The 20104-nt window shown below is 43.3% G+C and overlaps 1 protein-coding gene across 3 annotated transcripts in view; it reads left to right on the forward strand.

The window, feature by feature from the left end:
• The window catches only part of synpo (synaptopodin), a 37807-nt gene that overhangs the window by 13030 nt on the left and 4673 nt on the right, over positions 1 to 20104 (forward strand). Inside the window, exons 1-3 of one of the 3 annotated variants that reach the window (XM_029512866.1) lie at positions 8825 to 8969; positions 12399 to 13629; positions 17838 to 19900. In XM_029512866.1, coding sequence (XP_029368726.1) covers positions 13461 to 13629; positions 17838 to 19900 — 2232 coding nt within the window. In that variant the 5' untranslated portion in view covers positions 8825 to 8969; positions 12399 to 13460. Of the gene's footprint in view, positions 1 to 8824; positions 8970 to 12398; positions 13630 to 15180; positions 15525 to 17837; positions 19901 to 20104 lie in introns of those variants that run through there. The other 2 variants (XM_029512867.1, XM_029512865.1) reach the window with 2 other exon arrangements.

Genomic DNA, 20104 nt, shown 5'->3' on the forward strand with positions numbered 1-20104 from the left:
TTGTAAAAAGACCAGCTTCATTTGCAGTCATGGCTTTTGGTTATCATTAGCTGTTGCCTTGAAATATAATGATTTTCCTCCTTACAAAAGAAATAGTTGCTGCTCAGCATTTTTTTTTTTTGCGCTGATGTTGCAAATGAAGTTGTAACACCAGAAAGTAGCTCGCTCAGTCCTGTGACAATGGCATACCACCCAACTAATCACCCACTGCTGCCGACCCCACTCTGTCTTGTTCTCCTCGTCTCTCTGCTTTTTGATCATCCTACTCATAATGTATTAAATGTGAGTGCCTGAGCATGCCCAGAAAACTCTGACCAGCAGCCAGCCGGCCGCATGAAAATGGAAGTGATGGGATCATGTGCTGATACAGGTTCACAGAGGAGGAACAAACTTGGCTATTTGTCTTTGTCAGACCACAAGCTCCTTTCCTCTGCCTGTAGACTAAACATACTTGCACACAGACAGGCACGTATTGTGTTCATAGTGTGCTTGTGAGTGCAAGCCATTGAATGCTACCACACACAGCGACATGAAAAAAAAAAAAAAAACACCTACATTTATTATCATATGTGTACAGACATACAAGCTCACATACATAGACAAATTTTGCTAAACATGCTAAACTTCTACAAGAAACACAGTAATCTAATTTGTCTGTCCGTCTGTGGGGTCACTCTAGTCTCCTGTGGTGACCTTTTACTGTTCCTGAAACTTTGTCTGCATCCCTCACTCTCACACACAGGCGGACCACACAGCAGAGACTTTAACTCCCATTAATGGGGAAATAACTGTAGGTCATGCACAAAGAACTCATGGGAAAGCAGCAGTGAGTCTTCAACCTCTAAGTGATCAGACCTTGGCTTGATTATAAAAGGATATTTTCATTGCACTCCATCTTCCGGACTAAAATGTCTTGGTTTACAGAGAATATCTGTGGTCATAAAATATTAAAATAGAGGGAAGAGGAGGGGAAAACTGAGTAAGAAGTCAAAACAGTGCGAGGAGCAAAAGAAAGAAACTGTCACAAAAACAGGAGCCCATGTAGGAAGCCTGTTGAAGCATGTTTTGTCTATTTACAACACAGTCATTTCTGCTGTCTGGAATGCCTGCATTTTGACTGCAAGAGCAATAATCAAGAGAGCTGCAGGCTATGGCGTCCACACAAAGAGAGGGTCTGGGGATTCAGCAGATTGATTCAACTATATTTCTCCCTCTGTCGTGCCAGACGCTTAAAAGCAAGCTTGTGTGAGATGATGAAGAAAAAGATCCTCTGGTGTCTGTTTTTCATTTAGAGAGCTGCAGTATCATCCAGGTGGGTGGCTGGCAGTGGTAGTGGACAAGCGGTTTTCCATTACACAATATATCAGGTGAAAAAAACATGTTTTCTTAATTGATCATTGTTAAGAGCCTTTTTTTCCCCAAAACATATATGCTGAGCAGATGGGAGAACAGGCAACATTCACAGGGAGCTATGGCTACACAGCTTGGGTGGCCAAGGTGTAAGGCCCTCTTTACAATAACAAATGATTTCACTTGAATTGGAAAGGACACTTCCTCGGCATGCTGTGTGAATGATTTTAGTATTGATTCCCCGTGCCCCGTCTTGCTAAGTGCCCGTCGGGGGCCAGGTGCAGGATGTGATGGAGGAGCTGGTATTTATTGGAAGAGACAACGGTGTCGGAAAAGCGGTATCTTCTCCAGACATCCGGCTGAGGCCATGTGTGCAGTAGGTTAAATGCACCTGAGGCTAATTTAACAGATCTCGTAAAGGTGTGTGTGTGCCAGCCCGCATGGATAACAAAGGACATATGTATTCACACAGCATCTACAGTGGAGCTCCGCTTATCTGACTCACTTGACCAGAATCTAACTTAGCTCACAGGGGCATCATGAAAAGAGGTGCACCAACTTCAAAGAGTTAATGTTCCTTCACATTGTGTTTTCACAGATTGAATCACCCACCTGCGGGTATTAAACAATGTTTTCAGTCCTGTCTGGTTTATACTTTCCCAAGTGAGCAATTTAAGGAGCTACATTATGTGTCATTAACGGTCACAGTTGGCGAAGCAGAACTGAGGAGGAGCCTCACTGGCTTCTTTAGTATTTACGGCATTTGAAAAACAAATCAAACCCCCACCCCCCCACCCCCAAAAAAAAAAAAAAAAGGCTGCAATTCTGTCACCACGCTGGTGGCCATGTCAGGCTGTAATTCTCATTACAATCCAGAAAACAGAACAGCTGGAAGAAAGAAATATGGAGACATTTATTTCTCCATTCTTCGCAGGCGGGGCAAATTTGTTTGGTATTTAAACCAGAGGCTGGCTTATTTGTTAAGTGCACATAGGTATAAATCCTTTTCCAAAGTCCAAATGAGTTAGACATGACTTGTTTGCAGGGAAAAGATACTTATTTGGTCTTAGTATGGGCTGAAATGACAACACAATGTAATACAACATAACATAAGCGTCAGATAATATATCGGAACCATGTCCACCTGCTTTAGTCAAAAATTTTTCACACAAAAGAAAAGGTAAGACATTGAAAGAACACTGCTGGAAGCAATTATACAAATCAAGTGTAATCCATTAAACACAACAATACAAAACATACATGCAGGTTTGTTTTGGCTCTGGCTGTCTGCTGATCAATATCAACCATTAAACAAAAATATTTTTGAGTGTTTTTGAGTAATATAAAGACGTAGTACATAAAATGTGCATCCATCACGAGCACAATCCTTCAACAGAATATTAATTGACTCAAGAAGTCGCATGTGACAAGTAAACCTTTTCCAGCATATACTGAAATCAACAATGAGGCGCACCTAAGAAAAACAGAAATAAAAACCACCATTTTGTTGGTGCTTACATGACCACTGAGCTTTGACAGGCACTGACACAAGTTCAGAGAGGACAGCGGACACCACAGAAGCTTACTCCTTTCAGAATGAATCGACAGTAATGCTGCCTCCAAAAACACTAGAGCTAATAAAGCTGATTAGGCATCTAATAAATCAGATTAGCTGGATAGATATTATGGATTATGAGCCTGTGGTCACAAACAATGATAATCATGGTCATTTCAATATATCCCCACTCTGCTGGGGAGGTTTAAGTCAGCTTTGTGGGGTATATTGTCATTCATCATGCAGTAGTTTTTGGGATTGCTTTTCTTTACCCAAACTTCAACAAATTCAGTACAGCTATGTCTGGTTTTCTTTGGCTGCCATAACAGTTAATGACTGAAATCCATTCAGACGGACTGGCTCTCAGAGTTCGGTCCAGAAACCACCGTGAAGAACATTATTCTCATCCTGAAGTATTCAAGTCACAGAAATGTAAGAGAGTAATCTGTGACCACACATCTTCCCTCCATCCAAACACACACTCGCGCACACTGTACACCCCCAAGTGATGGCCAACACTTTGACAGTCTGGCTGCCCACCGCTTCCATATTATGCTCCAGTTTTCCTTTATTTTGCTGGTGTCCCATTGAACCCATTCTCTTCAAACTGATGTTCACACACATTCACATCACATTGCGTGTGACCTCTCGTGGATGTGTCAAAAGTTTCCCTTACGTACAAGTGTGATCAAGTTGCCTGTAACTTTTACAGAGGAAATTCTTTCCAAAAGCTGTCTGGGGTTTGACTTGGGGATTTTTGAAACTCTTTTACTGGCACAAAGCATCATAGGATAAGTCATTGTGGTGAAATGGACCAATCACAGAGAGCTATGAAACAGACTCACCAAACTGCTGCTGTTTGTGGGTTAGAGCATGACAGTTTCATGTACTCCATCTACGACAAGCATACATTCTTCTCTTTTCACTGCTGCTCCTTTTTTTTTTTTTTTTTTTTATTCATCATTGTTCATAAAGGAAGTGAGAGGCAAGAGAGACGCTGCTTATTATCAGTTTGTGTTTTCCCAGATGCAGGAAGACCAGTTTGTGTTCCTGTTCGTTCCATCTGTTGGGTGGCTGGTGGACAGCTCACAGGGGTCGTCTCCTGTAGTCTCTCAAGCCTGATCAAATAGGATAAATAAGTATCTGTAACTAGCAGTGAAGCTGTTTCATCGTGACCCATCCTCTGTGGACTCTCCTCAACGGAAAAATTCTGTCTTTCCCAGTATCTTCTCTTGGCTCAGAGTGTTTAAGGTTGGCTCAGTGAAAGACCATTAAGCCAGTGGAGTGACACTGATGAGGGGAGCATACAGCGGAGACTCTGCTGAAATGTGAACAACAGTTACATCTATTACGGCCCTGACTCACCGTTTGGCCGTCCCCCAGGCTTTACCTGGCAACTAAACGACACTGAGCTTCAGTCGTTGCTCTTTGATCACATTTCTGTCTGAGTAAGTGCTGTGAACTGATTTTACATTATGAATGAAATCATTCTCCACTATAGCTCACCATTAACAACATCATTTGGCATGAATGTTTTTGCAGCTGCCTTATTTGTACATAAAGTCAGCAAATCTTGTTACAGTAAGCGATTCCCAGGTGACAGATTGAAACCTTCTCCGGTGGCTTTTTTTTTTTCGCTGAGAAACTTAGAGCGGAGAAAACTGAACCAACAAAGCCTCCAGTGTCCTGAGAATAAATATGAGCCCACAGAATGGAAAGTGATTCAACATATTCTCTAAATTCAGAGAGTGAAAAAGTGAGTGGACCATGTAGGCACCAGATGGCAAGAGGTACTGTATGAAGGTATGACTTTAATTGTCTGCAGATGTGATGCAAATGGGGGTGGGAGGGTGTAAGTAGACAAATGCACCCTGAGCTATTTCTGATAAATCACTAGCTTGGATGGTGCAACCAGTTTTACATTTTCATGGATGAAAATTCAAATAATTTTATCCCAAAACTGGGCTAAAGTACATCACACCTGAGTTGGAAATAAAATCAAGAAAACATGGAGCTCCCTCCCAAATTTCTTCTCGCTCTCTCACACAAACACGTTATTGGGGTCTCTTATTTGCTGTTAATTCACTACATTACACATTCACAATGGCAGCAGCAGATATTTTGGGTACAGGCACTGATGTAATTTGCAGGAGGTATAATAATAAATATGTTGTCCCCACCCAGTGTGGCAGTGAACCAGATCAGCGTTTGGCATTTTGTATTTGTCTCCTGGTAAATTTTGATTACATTCTGCAGAGCATTGATCCAAACAAAGAGCAAGCCTCTTGTTAGGAGAATAATTCCAGCCTTGTTCACATCCCATCTGCAGAGAGGCCCGGCCACAAAGCTGAAAGGCATTTTATATGGAAATGGGCTGAAGAAACAAACTGAATCAGACAGGAATGTCAGATCATTCGATCCATGAGTGTGCTGTGCGTATATGCTATAGTGATGGACAAACTGCAGCTTTTAAACACTTAGTTTTAATTATTTTGCAGCTAAAATCTAACAAAGCCAGAGAAATCCAGCATGGAAAAGTGAGTGATGCTGCAGAGAGACTTTTTTTTTTTTTTTTTGAAATGCCTGAGCTCCCACCCATTTCCCTTAATTCTTTAACACTTAACACGACAATAGAGCAAATAAGGAGTAAAAGGTTTACATTCCACTGAATTAAGTAATGTCCTGTACAGATTTCAACCTTGACTAAACGTGTACCTCTTGTCAAGCGATGGTATTTAACACCCAAACCACTGATCTGTGGTCTAGACCTGCAGGGTATTTATTCATTCTCCCTCAGCAGATAATGATTCAGCCTGATTCACATGGCGACACGTAATCAGTACATTGTCCATAATTGGAGACTTGGAATTAAAAGTTCTGTTTGTGCTCTCACAAATAAACTCACACTAAATCAATCTAACCTAACTTCTTTTCTGCAACATCCGGTGTTTGTTTGTTTTGGCTGCTGCAGTCGTGTGAACGCTGATGAGTGTGATGGTGAACTGGATAAAAACTGAAATGTGTTACATTAAAACTTTACAAACCAAACCCAGACGAGCAGGCAGTGAAGGAAACTGTGATTGTGTCCAGGACCAGCCCCTGAGATTCATCTGCAATTATTTCTGAATCTCTCATGTCTGAGCAGTATTGTTGCCAAGGACGTATTAACACAAGGCAACGGCGCTATAGCTGATTATGTGATTGGGGTCTTTTTCCTTCTTTTTTAATAAAGCTTAAAGAGCAGCATGTGTGCTTCAGCACCAACCTGATAGACAGACAGACTGAGCCAGATGATTAGCTTTGGGCTCAATCTCAGTCTGTGTATTAATACACTGGAATTCCAGCCGTATGTTTATGGTGTTGTGGGTCCAAGTCTGATACACAAATACACCTCATGTGAACAAACACACGTAGATGCACACAAACAACACAAAGGGACTCCGGGGTCCAATAGTTACTCAAATACCCTGCCCAGTCCGTGGAAGCAATTTAGACCACAAAACAATGTTGTGGTGGGAAATGTGCCACTGAGTATATTTAGCATATATACTGGATTCAGAAAGCTTGAGCTTTAATGCATTAGCAGGCGCCAGGCTGGCATCCACGATTGCCTGGACTTAAATCCTGAAATTAGTTGTCTATTAAGTTATACTATATCACTGCCAATATCTGGCCATATGTGGAATGATAGTGTCAATATGTGGAGGGATGCTGTTAAGAAATTAGACTGCTAGACCGTCTTGATTCGAATGTGGCCTTACAGTAGTATACATCATCAAACCACAAGTGGACACACCCTGATACTACCAGGCTTTATTTGTCGCTGCTTTAGACCACAACACCCTCTGAGGTAGTTTATGGGAAGTACAGATGTCTGGTTGACTGAAAATAAACAGAGGCAGAGCTGACACATGAGTGTGCCTTAACCGAATTAGTCCCACATACATTCTGAAAAAGGCAATCAGCACAATTGGTATGGAGTTATACTGTCAAGCACACCATGGGATGTGAGCCTCATAATCACTGAGGAACATCTACACATTAAAGTATCCGGCATGGTGAATAATCTCTGCCTTTCTGTGTTTATACTGAAGCTGTGTCTTTGAACAAGCCCCCTGGCGGTATCCAATTACATCCATAGGGATGTGCAGAGGGATGGTATGGTGAGCAAGAAAGCAGAGAGGGGCCTGTGTATGATTCTAATCAATCCAGGCCTCAGCCGTGGCAAACGCTCTTTAATAACTTCTGTAGATGGATCCAACTTGAGAGGGAATGCAAACCAGATCACTTTAGGGGAAAAAAACACCCTCCTCTGAAGGAATGTGCGCTAACATTTCCCCTCAGTTCCCCGGTCTCCCACACACACAGCTGCCCTTCAGAGAGTCACGCCAAAGGAGCAGAGCCAAGCAGGCCGCTGGAGAGGCAGAGTGGGAGAAGAAAGAAAGATAGACATGAAGCTAATGGCAGCTCTCCCAGCTGCATGGGGTCTTACACTTAAACATGTCAGGAGAGGCTGGGTCAAAGCAGATACCACACAGGAATGGTAATGAAGAAAGCAAAATAAGGATAAAGTGGCCTAAAATGAGACTACAAAGAAAGGAAACAATGTGATAAAGGAAGAGGGAAATTGATCCAGTCTGACGGATGTGAGGGAAGGGAGTGGGAGCAGGAGCAGAGGTTTGCTGAAGGAGGAGGAGAGGCAGCATGGAGGTATTGCAGAGGGAAGCCACAACGTGATGGATTGAGCAGCTTGGCAGGACCATCCATCAGGTGTGGAAAGGTGATGACAAGAGGAGTTTAGCCGAACATGTCTCACCAATTTGACAACCAACATCACCCTCAGAATAACAAAAGAAAGGATTTTTTTTATTTTTTTTGGTACTTTGTGTCACCTGTGATCTGATGGTCCAACTTGGAAGAGGTTTGCCTTTTTCAGGAAACTTTGGAAACTTTGCACGGCCTGCGGTTTTGAAAAGTAACATTAGTTTATCCTATATACGGCTGACAGGTGACCAAAGGGTGACTCCAAATGCTGGCAAGACACACATTTTCCATCCATTCTGACACTTACTGCTGCTCCTCATCTCACTGAGAGCCTTTGGGTTTCAGGTCGAAACATTTAAAGCTGAAATGTATCCAAGTTTATGTAAATCTAAAGATATAATAATTTCCCAGCCTCAGACACTATACAGTGAACCAGATGTTTCATGTCGACATTTTATGGCACTTGTGGGATCTTTTGAGTAAATCAGTGTTTGGAGCTTTGGAGTTATATTAGTGAATCTAACATCCCTGCAGAGTATCCAGAGTTTCTGCACTGTACATTAAATATGAAGACATGAGCGTTTGCAAAGAACAATCTGCACACATGGTGAAAAGCTCTGTTAGATCTTCATTTCTGAAGGGGTTTCTTTCCCATTCATTTTTGAAAGGAATTAATTGTCATGTTTACACTTTTTTTTCCACAATTAGCGACAATTGACGGACTGCATCAACAGATTGTGTGGCTTTTGCTGAAACTTACGTTTCTCCTGCATAGCTTTCATTCTTTATTTGGATTTGGTCTAGCCAGTGTGCATGGCGGGAAAATTGGTTGAGAAAGGAAAAGAAGGGGGGGACAAAGATGGAGCGGGGGCCCCTCTGGGTCCCTCAACATCCCTGTGTTGAATATGAAAATATATCATAGCATAATGTGTTCAGTATGCAATCTTGAAGGAAACCATATGAAAAGATCCCAGACAAAGAGCCTTCTGTGTTCCAACTGACCCCCTCCTCCCACCCCGATCCTTCTTCTGCCTCAGCTAGGAGGGAAACAGTGAGAGGGAGAGAGAGGAGAGGTAAAAGGGGGAGGTGTGTGCAGAGCTGTACAAGCTGAAAAGGGGCAGTACGCACTCTTGCTGCCTCACACAGCCAGATTCACTAGAGTACAGGTGAGCAGCATTACTAAACCAGTACTCACTAAACAGGAAGGAGCCTCGAATCCTGGAATCTTATCTGTTGCTGTGAAACTCTGATCGCTGCAGACCTTTTTTCACCTGCAGCCCATTATATTTATCTTTACGGGGTAAGACATTATCTTTGTTTGGAGAGAGAGAGAGAGACAGCAGAGGGGAGGAGGTGGGACGCAGGGAACTAGAGCAGTAGAGGAGGGAAACTTTGAAATTCTTTGTTTGAGTAGATGACAAACATCTGTGGCGGCTGTTGTTTTCCCTTGGTGAAGGCTGCAGGCTCGCAGGGCGGACTGGCTGGCTGCATTAGCACTGTGGTCGGTGATATCCAAGCCCATTGTCCTGACTGTGTGGTGCCTGCTGTGTTTGTCATGTTGCAGACTTGAACTGTACTGCTTAACATTAGAGGGTGTATCCAATTAAAGACCTGGCTGGAGACTGTATTGACTTACATATAAGTAATTACTTCCTGTTAACACAACAGGTGAGGTCCATTAACTGCTTTACAGGGGGCCAAGGCTAGGTTTTGTTCAGCCATATGTTATCATAATACCCCTCAAGTTTTATTGTAACTGAAGATCCTTTGAAACTGGAGAAAGTTATTTTCTCAAGTGTCTTACTGCTAACTGCAAAAAAACAATCTGTGCCTTCCTGTCTAAATACCTGCAGTACTGTTATTCCTCGCACATGCTTTACATTTTTAAAATGTGCTTGTACTTCCGTCCTTTTGGGTGCAACATTTTTCAGATTATGACTGATTGTTTTAGATGGATCCTCCCTCTTGGCACCAGATCATACACACCTACTTCAAGGATTTATCTTTTGAAGTCCTCCACCAGTGAGTGGAAGAGTAGGATGAGCTGCGCACGAAGCAGACACTTCATTACCAGGTTTTTGTCTGCATGATTTATGAAAGCACTCGCAGTATTCCTAAAAAGACGAAGGAGAAACTGAGAGAGAAAGAGACACTTGTGACTTTTGTTGGTCTCTGTGCCTTGCAATGTTTTACATGTCAGTCATCAGGCAGCACAAGCCGGGGCATGTTGACTATCACAGCCTACTGAGGAATTATGAAGCAGGAATGCCAATTTTGGAGCACTACTCAAAATCATTTTGGAGTGCTGCAAGGGCCCCTGAATGGGTCTTTGTTTGAGCAAGAGCGAGGGAGCGAAGGCCCCTGTTAAAGCCTGTACCATTTACAGCTGAATGATTTTTACATGTCAAACTTTAAAGGGACCAGGCAAAGACAAGATATATCAGACACATAGCAGCTCAGCCCCCAAGGGACACCATCAGAAAGGCTTGCTATTCAGTGTCCTGTCCAGATGCGTCATTATGAGCTTTGTAAGTGATACACTTTAAAGCCATGCGGTGGGGTGGAATGCACACTCACCTGACATCCACACATCTCACATACCTCAAAACATCTGGGCCCACAGTTACTGATGAAGTACAGACGCCAGACCTGAGGTGAAACTGCATGCGAGAAGATAAGTGACCGACATGCTTTTCCACAGGTTGGCTATTGATGCAGATGTGTAATAAATGTGCGAGATAAGAGCTTTGAGGGACAAATGACTAATTACTGTTTGCACAGAAGTCAGGGCTATTTCTTTTGTGTTTCATCACTATGTGAGACATGCTGCAGAGCGATGTGGCACAGATCTGCCGTCTGCATACAAATCTGATGTATGCTGACGACATACAGGAACTTTGTGGTTACACACTGAAAGGGCCCACTGGCCAGACTGTAAATGATATCCTTGGCTCTAATCATGGAGGTCAATAGGTGGCACAGGAAAAGTGTGCAGGGTTGGGAGCTGAGCAGGACAGGTGAGCACTGGAGAGAACTTTTTGAACTTCAAGGTAATTGCAGGGCAGAGGGTGGAAAGATGACTTCAGATCTTCGGCATGGCAAGTAGATAGGATCAGTTGCAGCTGTGTAGATATCACAAGTGAGTGTGGAAGAAAGACAACAGCCAGCAGGAATTCAACAAACTGTGATTAAAGAAAAGAAAAAGTCACATTTTGTGGCAGATGAGGATTTCAAGAGTCCACATGTTTTTCTGTCCTCTGCCAGACTCATAACACACCTCTGCTGATGTCCATTTTCATTCTGCTACATCTGTTCTCTGTCCGGGAGTTCATAACTATTTTCAGCCTGGATCAAAGGCAGTCATTTAGCCTTATTTCACTCAATCCGCCACAGCAGTGTACCAGACCATACCATGGACATGGGTTCACCTCTGTTCTCAATGATTCTGGGGAAAAAAAGAAAAACTTGAAATATTAGAAGAACAAAGGCAACTGTGACTAAAGAAAACAGCAGAAAAAACACTGAGTGAAAACTAATCTAAAAAGACAAAGTCAGATTCCCGATCAGATCCAGATTGATTTCGACATGGATAACACGTCTGGGGGAATCAAAGAGCTGTTGTCTGTGTCTCTAAACAATCTCAGCCTTCATCTCCTCTCACTTGACACAATCACGCTAGTAACCTAAACTGTGGAGGATTTTTGTTTCTTTTTTTGTGGGGAGGTGGGGCACTGTTTTGTTTGGGCTGATTGTTTTCGCGGACCAACGAGCTCTCCGCCTCCAGACTGTCATGAGTCAGCTGTCATGTTGGAGAGTGTCTCCACCAAACACGATTTACAAGAGACACAAACAAGGCTGCAGGTCTTGCACACCTTAAGAAAAGTGGCGGTTGCTTTGGCTCTGAGGAATCTGTGAAGAGATATTGAAAGATAATGTGTGTAGTCTTGCACAGGCTCTTCGTGACTGTGGTGAGTGTTGCAGTGGTGATGCATGAATGAAAAGCACCCCAGATCAGCTTCAAGGAAAGGCAAGTCTGGTCAAGGGCAAGGACGTGCAAACACTGGTTTATCATTACAAACATTTCCAATGGGTCTTATTAGGTTTGAAGGGGGAACATGACACTGCTGATCTAATGAAGTGCTGTTGATAAGAGGGAGGAATGCAGCGGATGTCACTGAAGGACATTTAAATCTTTGTTTGTCTCTTTGCTTCTAGCTGGATGGAAATATTGAAATAACACTCACTTTCTGCTCGGATTGTATCTCACCTGGACCTGGAAACCAGATTATAGCTAAACTTTTTCACAGCTTTAATACAGATGTCTGAAATTCAAGCTTTAATGAATTCTGACCTTCCCTCCTCCTTTTATAGAGATATCACTGAGTTTTATCACATTCAGACTTTTTATAAATCATCTACCTCATTTCACCGGTGACTGGTTCAGAGTGTACTCTGTCCTCCTGGGCTCTGCCCCCCCCCCACAACCCTGCATTCTTCTCTTTTTTTTAAGCAATCATATAAATACTTAAAGTCTCAATGCCATTACGTAATAGTTTGATGGTGGTGGGCAGCCGATCTTTGTACCAGTCAATTGCCAACAGTGTGGATAGATGTAATATCTCCCCTTTGTCTGTATATGTGTGTGTATATCACACTGATATAACGCTGATGTTGATGGTTTCTTCATTTGCATAGAGAAATCAAACCTTCTTATTTCTCTCTTTTGCAGATGACCCTGGACAGATATTGGACATGGACAAGGATTAGATGAAGAATTGTGATCTTTTCTCTCACAGTCATCAAAATTTTGAGCTTGAATCCACAAAAACAGGTTTTCTAAAAGTCAATTGACTAATCAGTCTCTGTTTTTCAACTTTTTCAAGGAGCAGAAACAAACAAATCAAAACTGATGTACGCTAATGCATTCCCATACTAGACAGAAATTCATCAAAAGTAATAGTTTTCTCTCTCCAGAGTCTGCGTCTGGCTTCTGTGTATGAGAAATAGCAAGGGATACTTGAATAAAGCAACTTGAACTCAATGCATTGGACCTCTGAATGCAAACCCCTCTCTGATATGGCCTTTCCAGAGTGAAATGTTATTCCTCACATGCACAGTTCCCCTTAACGTCACTGTAGAGTTATGATCACTGAGACAAAGGGCAGGTTCTTTTCTCTCAGAGAAAAATAATCTGCTGCCTGAAGATTGGAATATAGACAAAAAGCATGTTTTGGTGACCAAAATAGCAGAAGAGGAAGAGCAAAGTCTGGGAAAGAGAAAATAGGAGTATAAGAGAGCGATGCAAATAGAGAAGACTGGACTGTTTCTCAGCACTCTTTGCCCGGTTTTTAACAGAGCACAAAAAAGTTGTGCAATTTGTCTGCAGCAGTTGTCCATTGGAACTCATCCAAGGCACACTGGAGCTGACCCTCCTGGGAGGTTCTGCTAGATAGGAAACAATAGTTAATGAAGACCAAAGTAAGTGCACACTTCTGTCATATTTTGGCTGACAACAGCACAACGTTTGGAAGGATTACTGCTTAAAGGGGAGCCACGACCGGAAGTCACGACCTGGAAAGCTAAGCTGCTTTTCGTTGTGCTTTTTTGTGTGTGTTTCCTTGAATTATTTTCTTCCTGCCCGTGAGGAGTAAAACTTCCATTTTGCGTGTGGAAACAGTGGTTTCATCGTACCAGGGGAGAAGATTCAGTTGACTGGACCAAAACAGTCACAGTTGCCCCTGCGAAAGGCTTTTGTTTACACTGCAGCAGAAGCGTTTAACCGTGGGGAGCGATGGAGATGGAGAAAGGACATATGTCTGTCAGGAGAGGGGTGAGCTGGAGTCCAGGAGGACTGAGAAAACCACTACAGGCAACACAAGACATGCATACTCCTGGGACTGAATGCGATGCATCATGGGGAAAGACAGGATTCAACAAAGAACAGATGAGCCGGAAAACAAGTAAGTGTTTGTTTATCTGGCATTTTTTGTCTTTATTTTGGGAGCTTGGGCAGCAGGATCAAAATTCAGTGCTACTCTGTTCTCTCCTGATGCAGCAATCTAATTGTCAATAAATTAAAAGTACTTTCCTCAAAGTACAGCTGTAATTCCATCATCATATCTGAAAACCTACAGCTGAGTGGAAAAGACAGAAAATCAAGAAAACAGGCAGACTTGCCTCATCACCTGGCCCACTCGACTGCTCTGCGAAACATCTGTTTCTATGCTGTAAAAATAGACATTCTCCTAAGAGCAATGGAAATGCAATCATGCATCACTGCTAAAGGGCAATTTCAATATACAAACCAGCCACTGACAACAATGAGCTAACCTGTGGGAAAAGCTGCTTGGAAACTTTTTTAGACTGTGTTATTAGGGATGTGGGAGTGAGGACTCCATAATACCACCACGTTGTTCTGTAGCAATATTAACAAACAACAAAACAATGGTCAACTGGAGGGATAACTGCCTCTAAAATGTGTCAGGCTTGTTGGATGCAGGATTTCAAAGAGAGTCAAAGGACATTGTGCTGCTGGGAAGGAAAACAGAAAGGTCATGGCCTTCAAATAACTGTTATGTAGTCAAGGCCCTGATAAACATCTACATACTTCCAACACTGTTCCCATCACTCATCACTGACTAATTAGTTTCCTTAAATGGAACGCGCACAAACAACAACAGAAAGCTGCTGATAAAAGTTGACTTTTAATGCCCATAGTAACAATATGAGCAGCGGAGTCTAGTTTCTCTGGGCTGGGCTTATATTTCCCCCCTACGGCATCCATTGGGAGTTCAGGTCAAATTCAGTCTGGTGAGATCCCTGGACCCACGTTAATCCCCGTCTTTCCATACCGCTTCACACATCACCCACAGGGGTTGCCGCTGTCATCCCGCTCACCATGCAGCTATCGCCCAGAGAAAGATGACATCCGACAGAGTAATCTGACCTCTCATACACAAATGTGAGCTTGGCCCCTCGACTTAAATCCTCCAACTGTGGGGGACTTTTCCCATCTGTTCTCCCCCCACGCAGGGAACCGAGGGCAGACGGATGAAGTAAAGAAAGTAAGAAAAACGTAGGGGAGTGGGCAAAGTGATGTGCAGGCCATTGCATCATTGCTGAGGGCTGAGTTTAGTCTCTGTTGGAGGACAGGAAATTCCTTTCCTGCCCTTGCAAGTTGCAGCTCAGGTCCCAGAGGGGTCAAAGGAGGCAGACATTTGGTTTGGGAGAGCGCACAGCAACGACACACGGTGCTATCCAGACAGAGGGCGGCAGAGGTCAGCTGCTGGGGCTGTGGCGTCTCAGTGGTCTAATCCATACATACATAAACCGGAGTATCTCTGGGTTCACTTTCCACTTCAAAGACTGCAACAAGGGTCAGACACTTCCTGACCATCACAGAAACATTTGAAAGCGATAAGAAACTCAAGACCCACCATTGATTGGACACCTCTCGTGAACTGTCAAAACAGTGCAGACTACAGGCAACATCGATATTTTCTGAAAAAAAAAAAAAAAAGAGAAAGCAAACTGAGCTCCAAGGTATGTCTCAGTTTTTATCATTAGTGGAAACCCAGTGGAGGTGGTGGTAGCACAGCTTTGGAAAAGTGAAATAGAGCTGGAGGCTGGATGACAGACAGCACAGCCTCCAGCTACAGACCCGCTCCCCTCCCTCCTTTCCTTCCCTGCCTGTCTGCCCGTCTGCCTGCCTGCTGGCTGTGCTGTGGAGAAAAAGAAATCCGACCCTGTGTCTCGCCTCAGAAAGGGGGTGTGAAGCTATCAGATGCAGTTAAATTGAAAACTCCTCTGGAAGTACTGCAAAACAGCGGAGCTCTTGAGTTTTGTCATGAAAAAGGTGAGAGATTGGGCACCGAGGTGGATCCAAATTCAACTTTTAGTTAACTTGTTAATCATTGGCATGATTTACAGCCTTGCTTTCAAAGCGGGGAGCAGTTTGCACTTTGCTATTTTGTCAGCAGATTGAGCTTCTTAGTAGCAGTAGGCTCTTTTTGTAACAGAAGACATGGGCTGACATCCATAAGCTTTAGGACATTTTTTTTCTCATGAGTGAAAAAATTGCAGCCTATGACAGTCTTGCTGGCATCTATAATTGGTATTAAAATTTAAACATAATATGAATACATTTATTTAGGTCAGATTTCTATTTATGGGTTGTTAGTGAACATTTGCATGCAATGGCTATGACGTTTGTTGTTTTATCAGATTATATCTAAAGTTTTGTACAAATTCAAGGAGAAATAAGTATTTTGGTCATGGTGTAAATCACTGAAAGGATTTACACTTGCATGTTACTTGATAGCCAGTGTGACTCCCACTGGATGTCGGTGTATAGTTAGGACCTTTCATCCCAAGCCTTGTTGCCGTGGTTAATTTAGGTAGCATGAATTATAAGCAGTAAAGCTCCAATAAAAGTTGCCGTCGGTAATATTTTCAGTCCATACTGACGGGATTGAATACACCTACGTGACAAGGTTTGTTCACTTCGTACACTCAGTAAAAGAAAGTGATTTACGTTCTGGTCAATAGCAATGAGATGAGGGATTTTTTTGTTATAAGGTGTTGCGATAATGCTTTTATCCTTGTTATACTGCTGTGACAGATATGTAAGGTGGTTGATATATCTCTGTTTTATAATGTCACAGACTTTCCTTTGTCAATCTCAGGTCAAAAGACTGCATAGCGGAAATTTACCTTGAGGCATTTCTTTGCAGACATAACAGTCATCGTCTGGGGATGTCATTCTGTGCTTTAAAATGCAAAGCAAATGTTCAAACCCCACACAGGCCCTATAGTCACTTTATTTATTGAAAGAAATTTTGATAATAAACATATGGTCTTGAACTTTATATGGGTTGATGCATAAGGACCTGTATAAAGAATGTTTTTGACTCACTGTGGGGACAGACTGTAAAATCAATGAAAGATGCATATTGTTCCATCTACTTGGAGATTGATCATGTTTGCTTTATATTGTGTGCCAGGAAAAAGTACATGCAGAGTGAACTACACAAGATAGTTTTACAAGTGATGGATTTACTCAGAACTATTGTGATTGGCACATGATTACATTGAATAATGTAGATGTCTGGATCGGTCACCTTATGAAAAGGAAGAGAGTTTCACGCCTGTGCCAGTCAACTGAAAAGCCTACTAGAGGAAAGTTAAATATCTTGTGCTCATCAGTCAAGTGAAATCTATAAATATTCTCCCAGGTGTGTCCACACAGCAAATTTGAGAGTTTTCAGATTTTATCCTGCTTAAAAAACAAACCAAAAAACGTATCTTAAATTTTCCTTTGCAATGCAGTCACAATATTTAAGATGGAAACGCTTGACTGTGTAGTTCATTTTCTAGACAGCAGCTGAAATATGTCATTTTTGGAGGCTGGAGATTGTTAAAATAGTCTATTAAGAGTTTGGGCTGCAGTATTGCACAAATGAACTTGGGAGAGAAACCAAAGGCATGTTGGACGCTCAGGCAGGGAGTTTTCTCAGCAGTGGAGGAATGCTCAGGGAGGGACCACTGCAGATGGCAGAGGAAATAGCTCCACTGCCTGGAATGGAGCTCTTAAGCTCTAAAAACAAACTTTTCAGTTTTAACATTGACATATTTTAGCTTTCAATTTCAAAACGATCAGCAAAACTGTGGTGAAACCCAATTATCCCCCTTTTGGCACCATAGTAGACAATAACCTAGATCTTTTAATGAACTTGAGCCACCAGGCTTTTATGTTTTTCTTATTAAATTGTTTATTTGAAATGTTACTCTGCCTACGCCTGTTAGTTTTTTGTCTACAGCTGCATAATGCTGAGTCAAGTGTCCTCAAATCTGGATTTTTACTGCGAGGCTGGTTAGACTCAAAAGTGCTGCAAAGCCATAAAAGTCATATGGTGCAGGAACAATTATGTGGGAATATTCACTGCCAGACTTGTTAAATAATTTGTCCTCGCTGGTTCTGTCTATTTGTATATAAAAGTGATGTGGTGAGTTTTCATTAGATGTTAAGGGAGTGGAATTTGTTTGAATGGTTTATCTAGGTCTCTTTAAGTACCCTTTGATCATCAATCAAACATCCCTGCCATGAAAAAAAAAATCCCCTGTTTCTCTCATTGATCAGACTGTGCACTTTCTTTCTCCACCTCTTCAGATCTGACCCGGAGTGCCAGTTTATCAGAGAAAGAACTCAAAGAAGCTCGAGTCAGAAGTCAGATCATCGCCGCCCAGCTCACCATCCCTTCCAACTCCAGCTCCAGAGGCGTGCAGCTTTTCAACCGCCGCAAGCAGAGAGTCAATGCTTTCACGCTCATAAGCAGCGGAGAGGGGTCAGATAAGGACAGAACAGAGAATGTAAAAACCTACCCCTCGTCTAACAATCTAACATGGGCAGAGAGGAGCTGTGAAGACAAAGACAGAAATTTCAACTTGAAGAACAGTTCTTCCAAGCTGTCCTTTTCACCAGCGCCACCGCCTGTAAGGTTACCTGCAGTAGGTGACATCATGGAAGACCCAGACAAAGATTTCCATAGAGAAGAGGACATGGAAGACAGCGTTATTCAAGAGAGACATTTCCTTCCTGTCAAAGAGGAGCAGGAGGAAGAAGAAGAGGCAAGCGATAAAATCCATGTGGACAAAGTCAATGATGAGATTTCCCCTGGAAGTGATTGTACTGATCCAGTCATGATGGGACATGCTGAAGGCGAAGCAGAGATAAATGGAGGTCACACAGGGCCAGCTCTGCGGGGAATGCGTCTTAATGGCTGCCACAGTGGCTCTGGACCCGAGAGGATCTCTGTTGCTGCATCCAAGCAGACAAGTGCCATCATCAACAGAACTGCCAGGCCCTTTTTCTCCCCACCAACAGTGCGGTCTCCGGAGACAGTCAGCCCTGTCACAGATATCCCCCCTCCTCTTCCAGCTTTCACTGCTGTCCAACCTGTTGTGTTCTCGCCTCCACCACCACCCCCATCCTATCCCACACCTCCTCTACCAGCCTTCACAAACCGACCCCCTGAGGCCTATTACTCCAGTCCACCTCCAATGTCTCCTGTGATGTCACCTTCCTCCCCTCTGCCATCTCAGTTCCCTGCCTCTTCTCTATCACGCTACCCGCCTATGCCTCATTACGGTCCTCCAACTGCCCCAAAGCCCTCTACCTTTGTTCCTAAGCTCTCTGAAGAGAGGAAGCCAATAACATCAATCAAAACAGGAATACTTGAGGAGGGTGCTGCCAGAAGGGCAAGTAAGAAGTCAATGTTCACATTCAAAGAGAAGCCAGTGATAGCCCCAAACCCTGAGCTGCTCTCTCTGGTACAAGGGGTGGATGAGAAGAAGAAACATGGACAAAGATCAGTGCCTGAGCCAACATCTGAGGAGGAGTTACTTGCTTTGGGTGCGGAGGCCTCCAATTTCCTTGCTGAAGAAGACGATAGGGCAGAAGAAGCTAGAGTACCAGAATGGGCCTCCTGTCTTAAGAACTCCCGGACCAGACCGAGGGCAGAGCACAGACCAGAGCAGAGCCTCAACAATGTTTCAGGAAAGGGGGCTGAGCTGTTTGCAAAGCGCCAGTCCAGGATGGAGAAATATGTTGTTGAGAATAAGAATACTGGACAGAAGAGGTCTCCTTCACCCACAATGTCTCTGCCACCCTCTTGGATTTACCCATCTAACATGCCCGGCAGGGTCAAGGCCATCGCTAAAAACTCTGACATGAGTGCTCAGCTTTCACAAAACCGAAAGTCCCAACAATTAGTCAAGCAAAAGGCCAGGCAAAAAGCCCCAGTCCCAGAGCCAGTTCCAGAGCCACCTCCTATGGAAAATGGATGCTCCAAGATAGAGATGGACTTATCAAGGCACCGGCCCTACCAGCTTAACTCATCCCTCTTCACCTTTAACTCAGTCAAGGATCCTATTAGTACACTACCCAGAGGAGCACCGCAGGCCAAGAACCTCCACCTCTCCACCCAGACCTTCTCTCGACAGACCTCCGCACCTAACAACCCTCCTTCTCACTACAGTACCCAGCAGATGTCTCCTCAGGTGCCTCTCAGCAAAACAGGAGGAGCAGAACATCTGTCAACTCCACTCCTTGGGCAGCCAAGGATCAGTTCTCCCATGCCTGCCTTTACCCCGGAGCGTGTATCCTCTCCTCGGTCAGGAGTTCAGGCACCAAGGCCCACATTTTCTGCCAAGAAGGCAGGGATTGCACCTCAGGTTTGGAGGCCCTCTCTGTATCATTTTTAGAATATTTGTGTACCTCAGAGGGTTTAGATTTTTGGTAGAAGTTAAACATTTGCAAAACTAATGGTAGGCACTTTTCACTTTTACATTTTACTACACCTATTAATCAAACTTGCGCATTTTCCTTTTGCTTCCTCTTTCTTTGTACTATATCCTGCTTTGTAGAGAAAAAACAGA

Source organism: Echeneis naucrates, chromosome 10, assembly GCF_900963305.1.
Source record: "Echeneis naucrates chromosome 10, fEcheNa1.1, whole genome shotgun sequence".
Taxonomy (NCBI): domain Eukaryota; kingdom Metazoa; phylum Chordata; class Actinopteri; order Carangiformes; family Echeneidae; genus Echeneis; species Echeneis naucrates.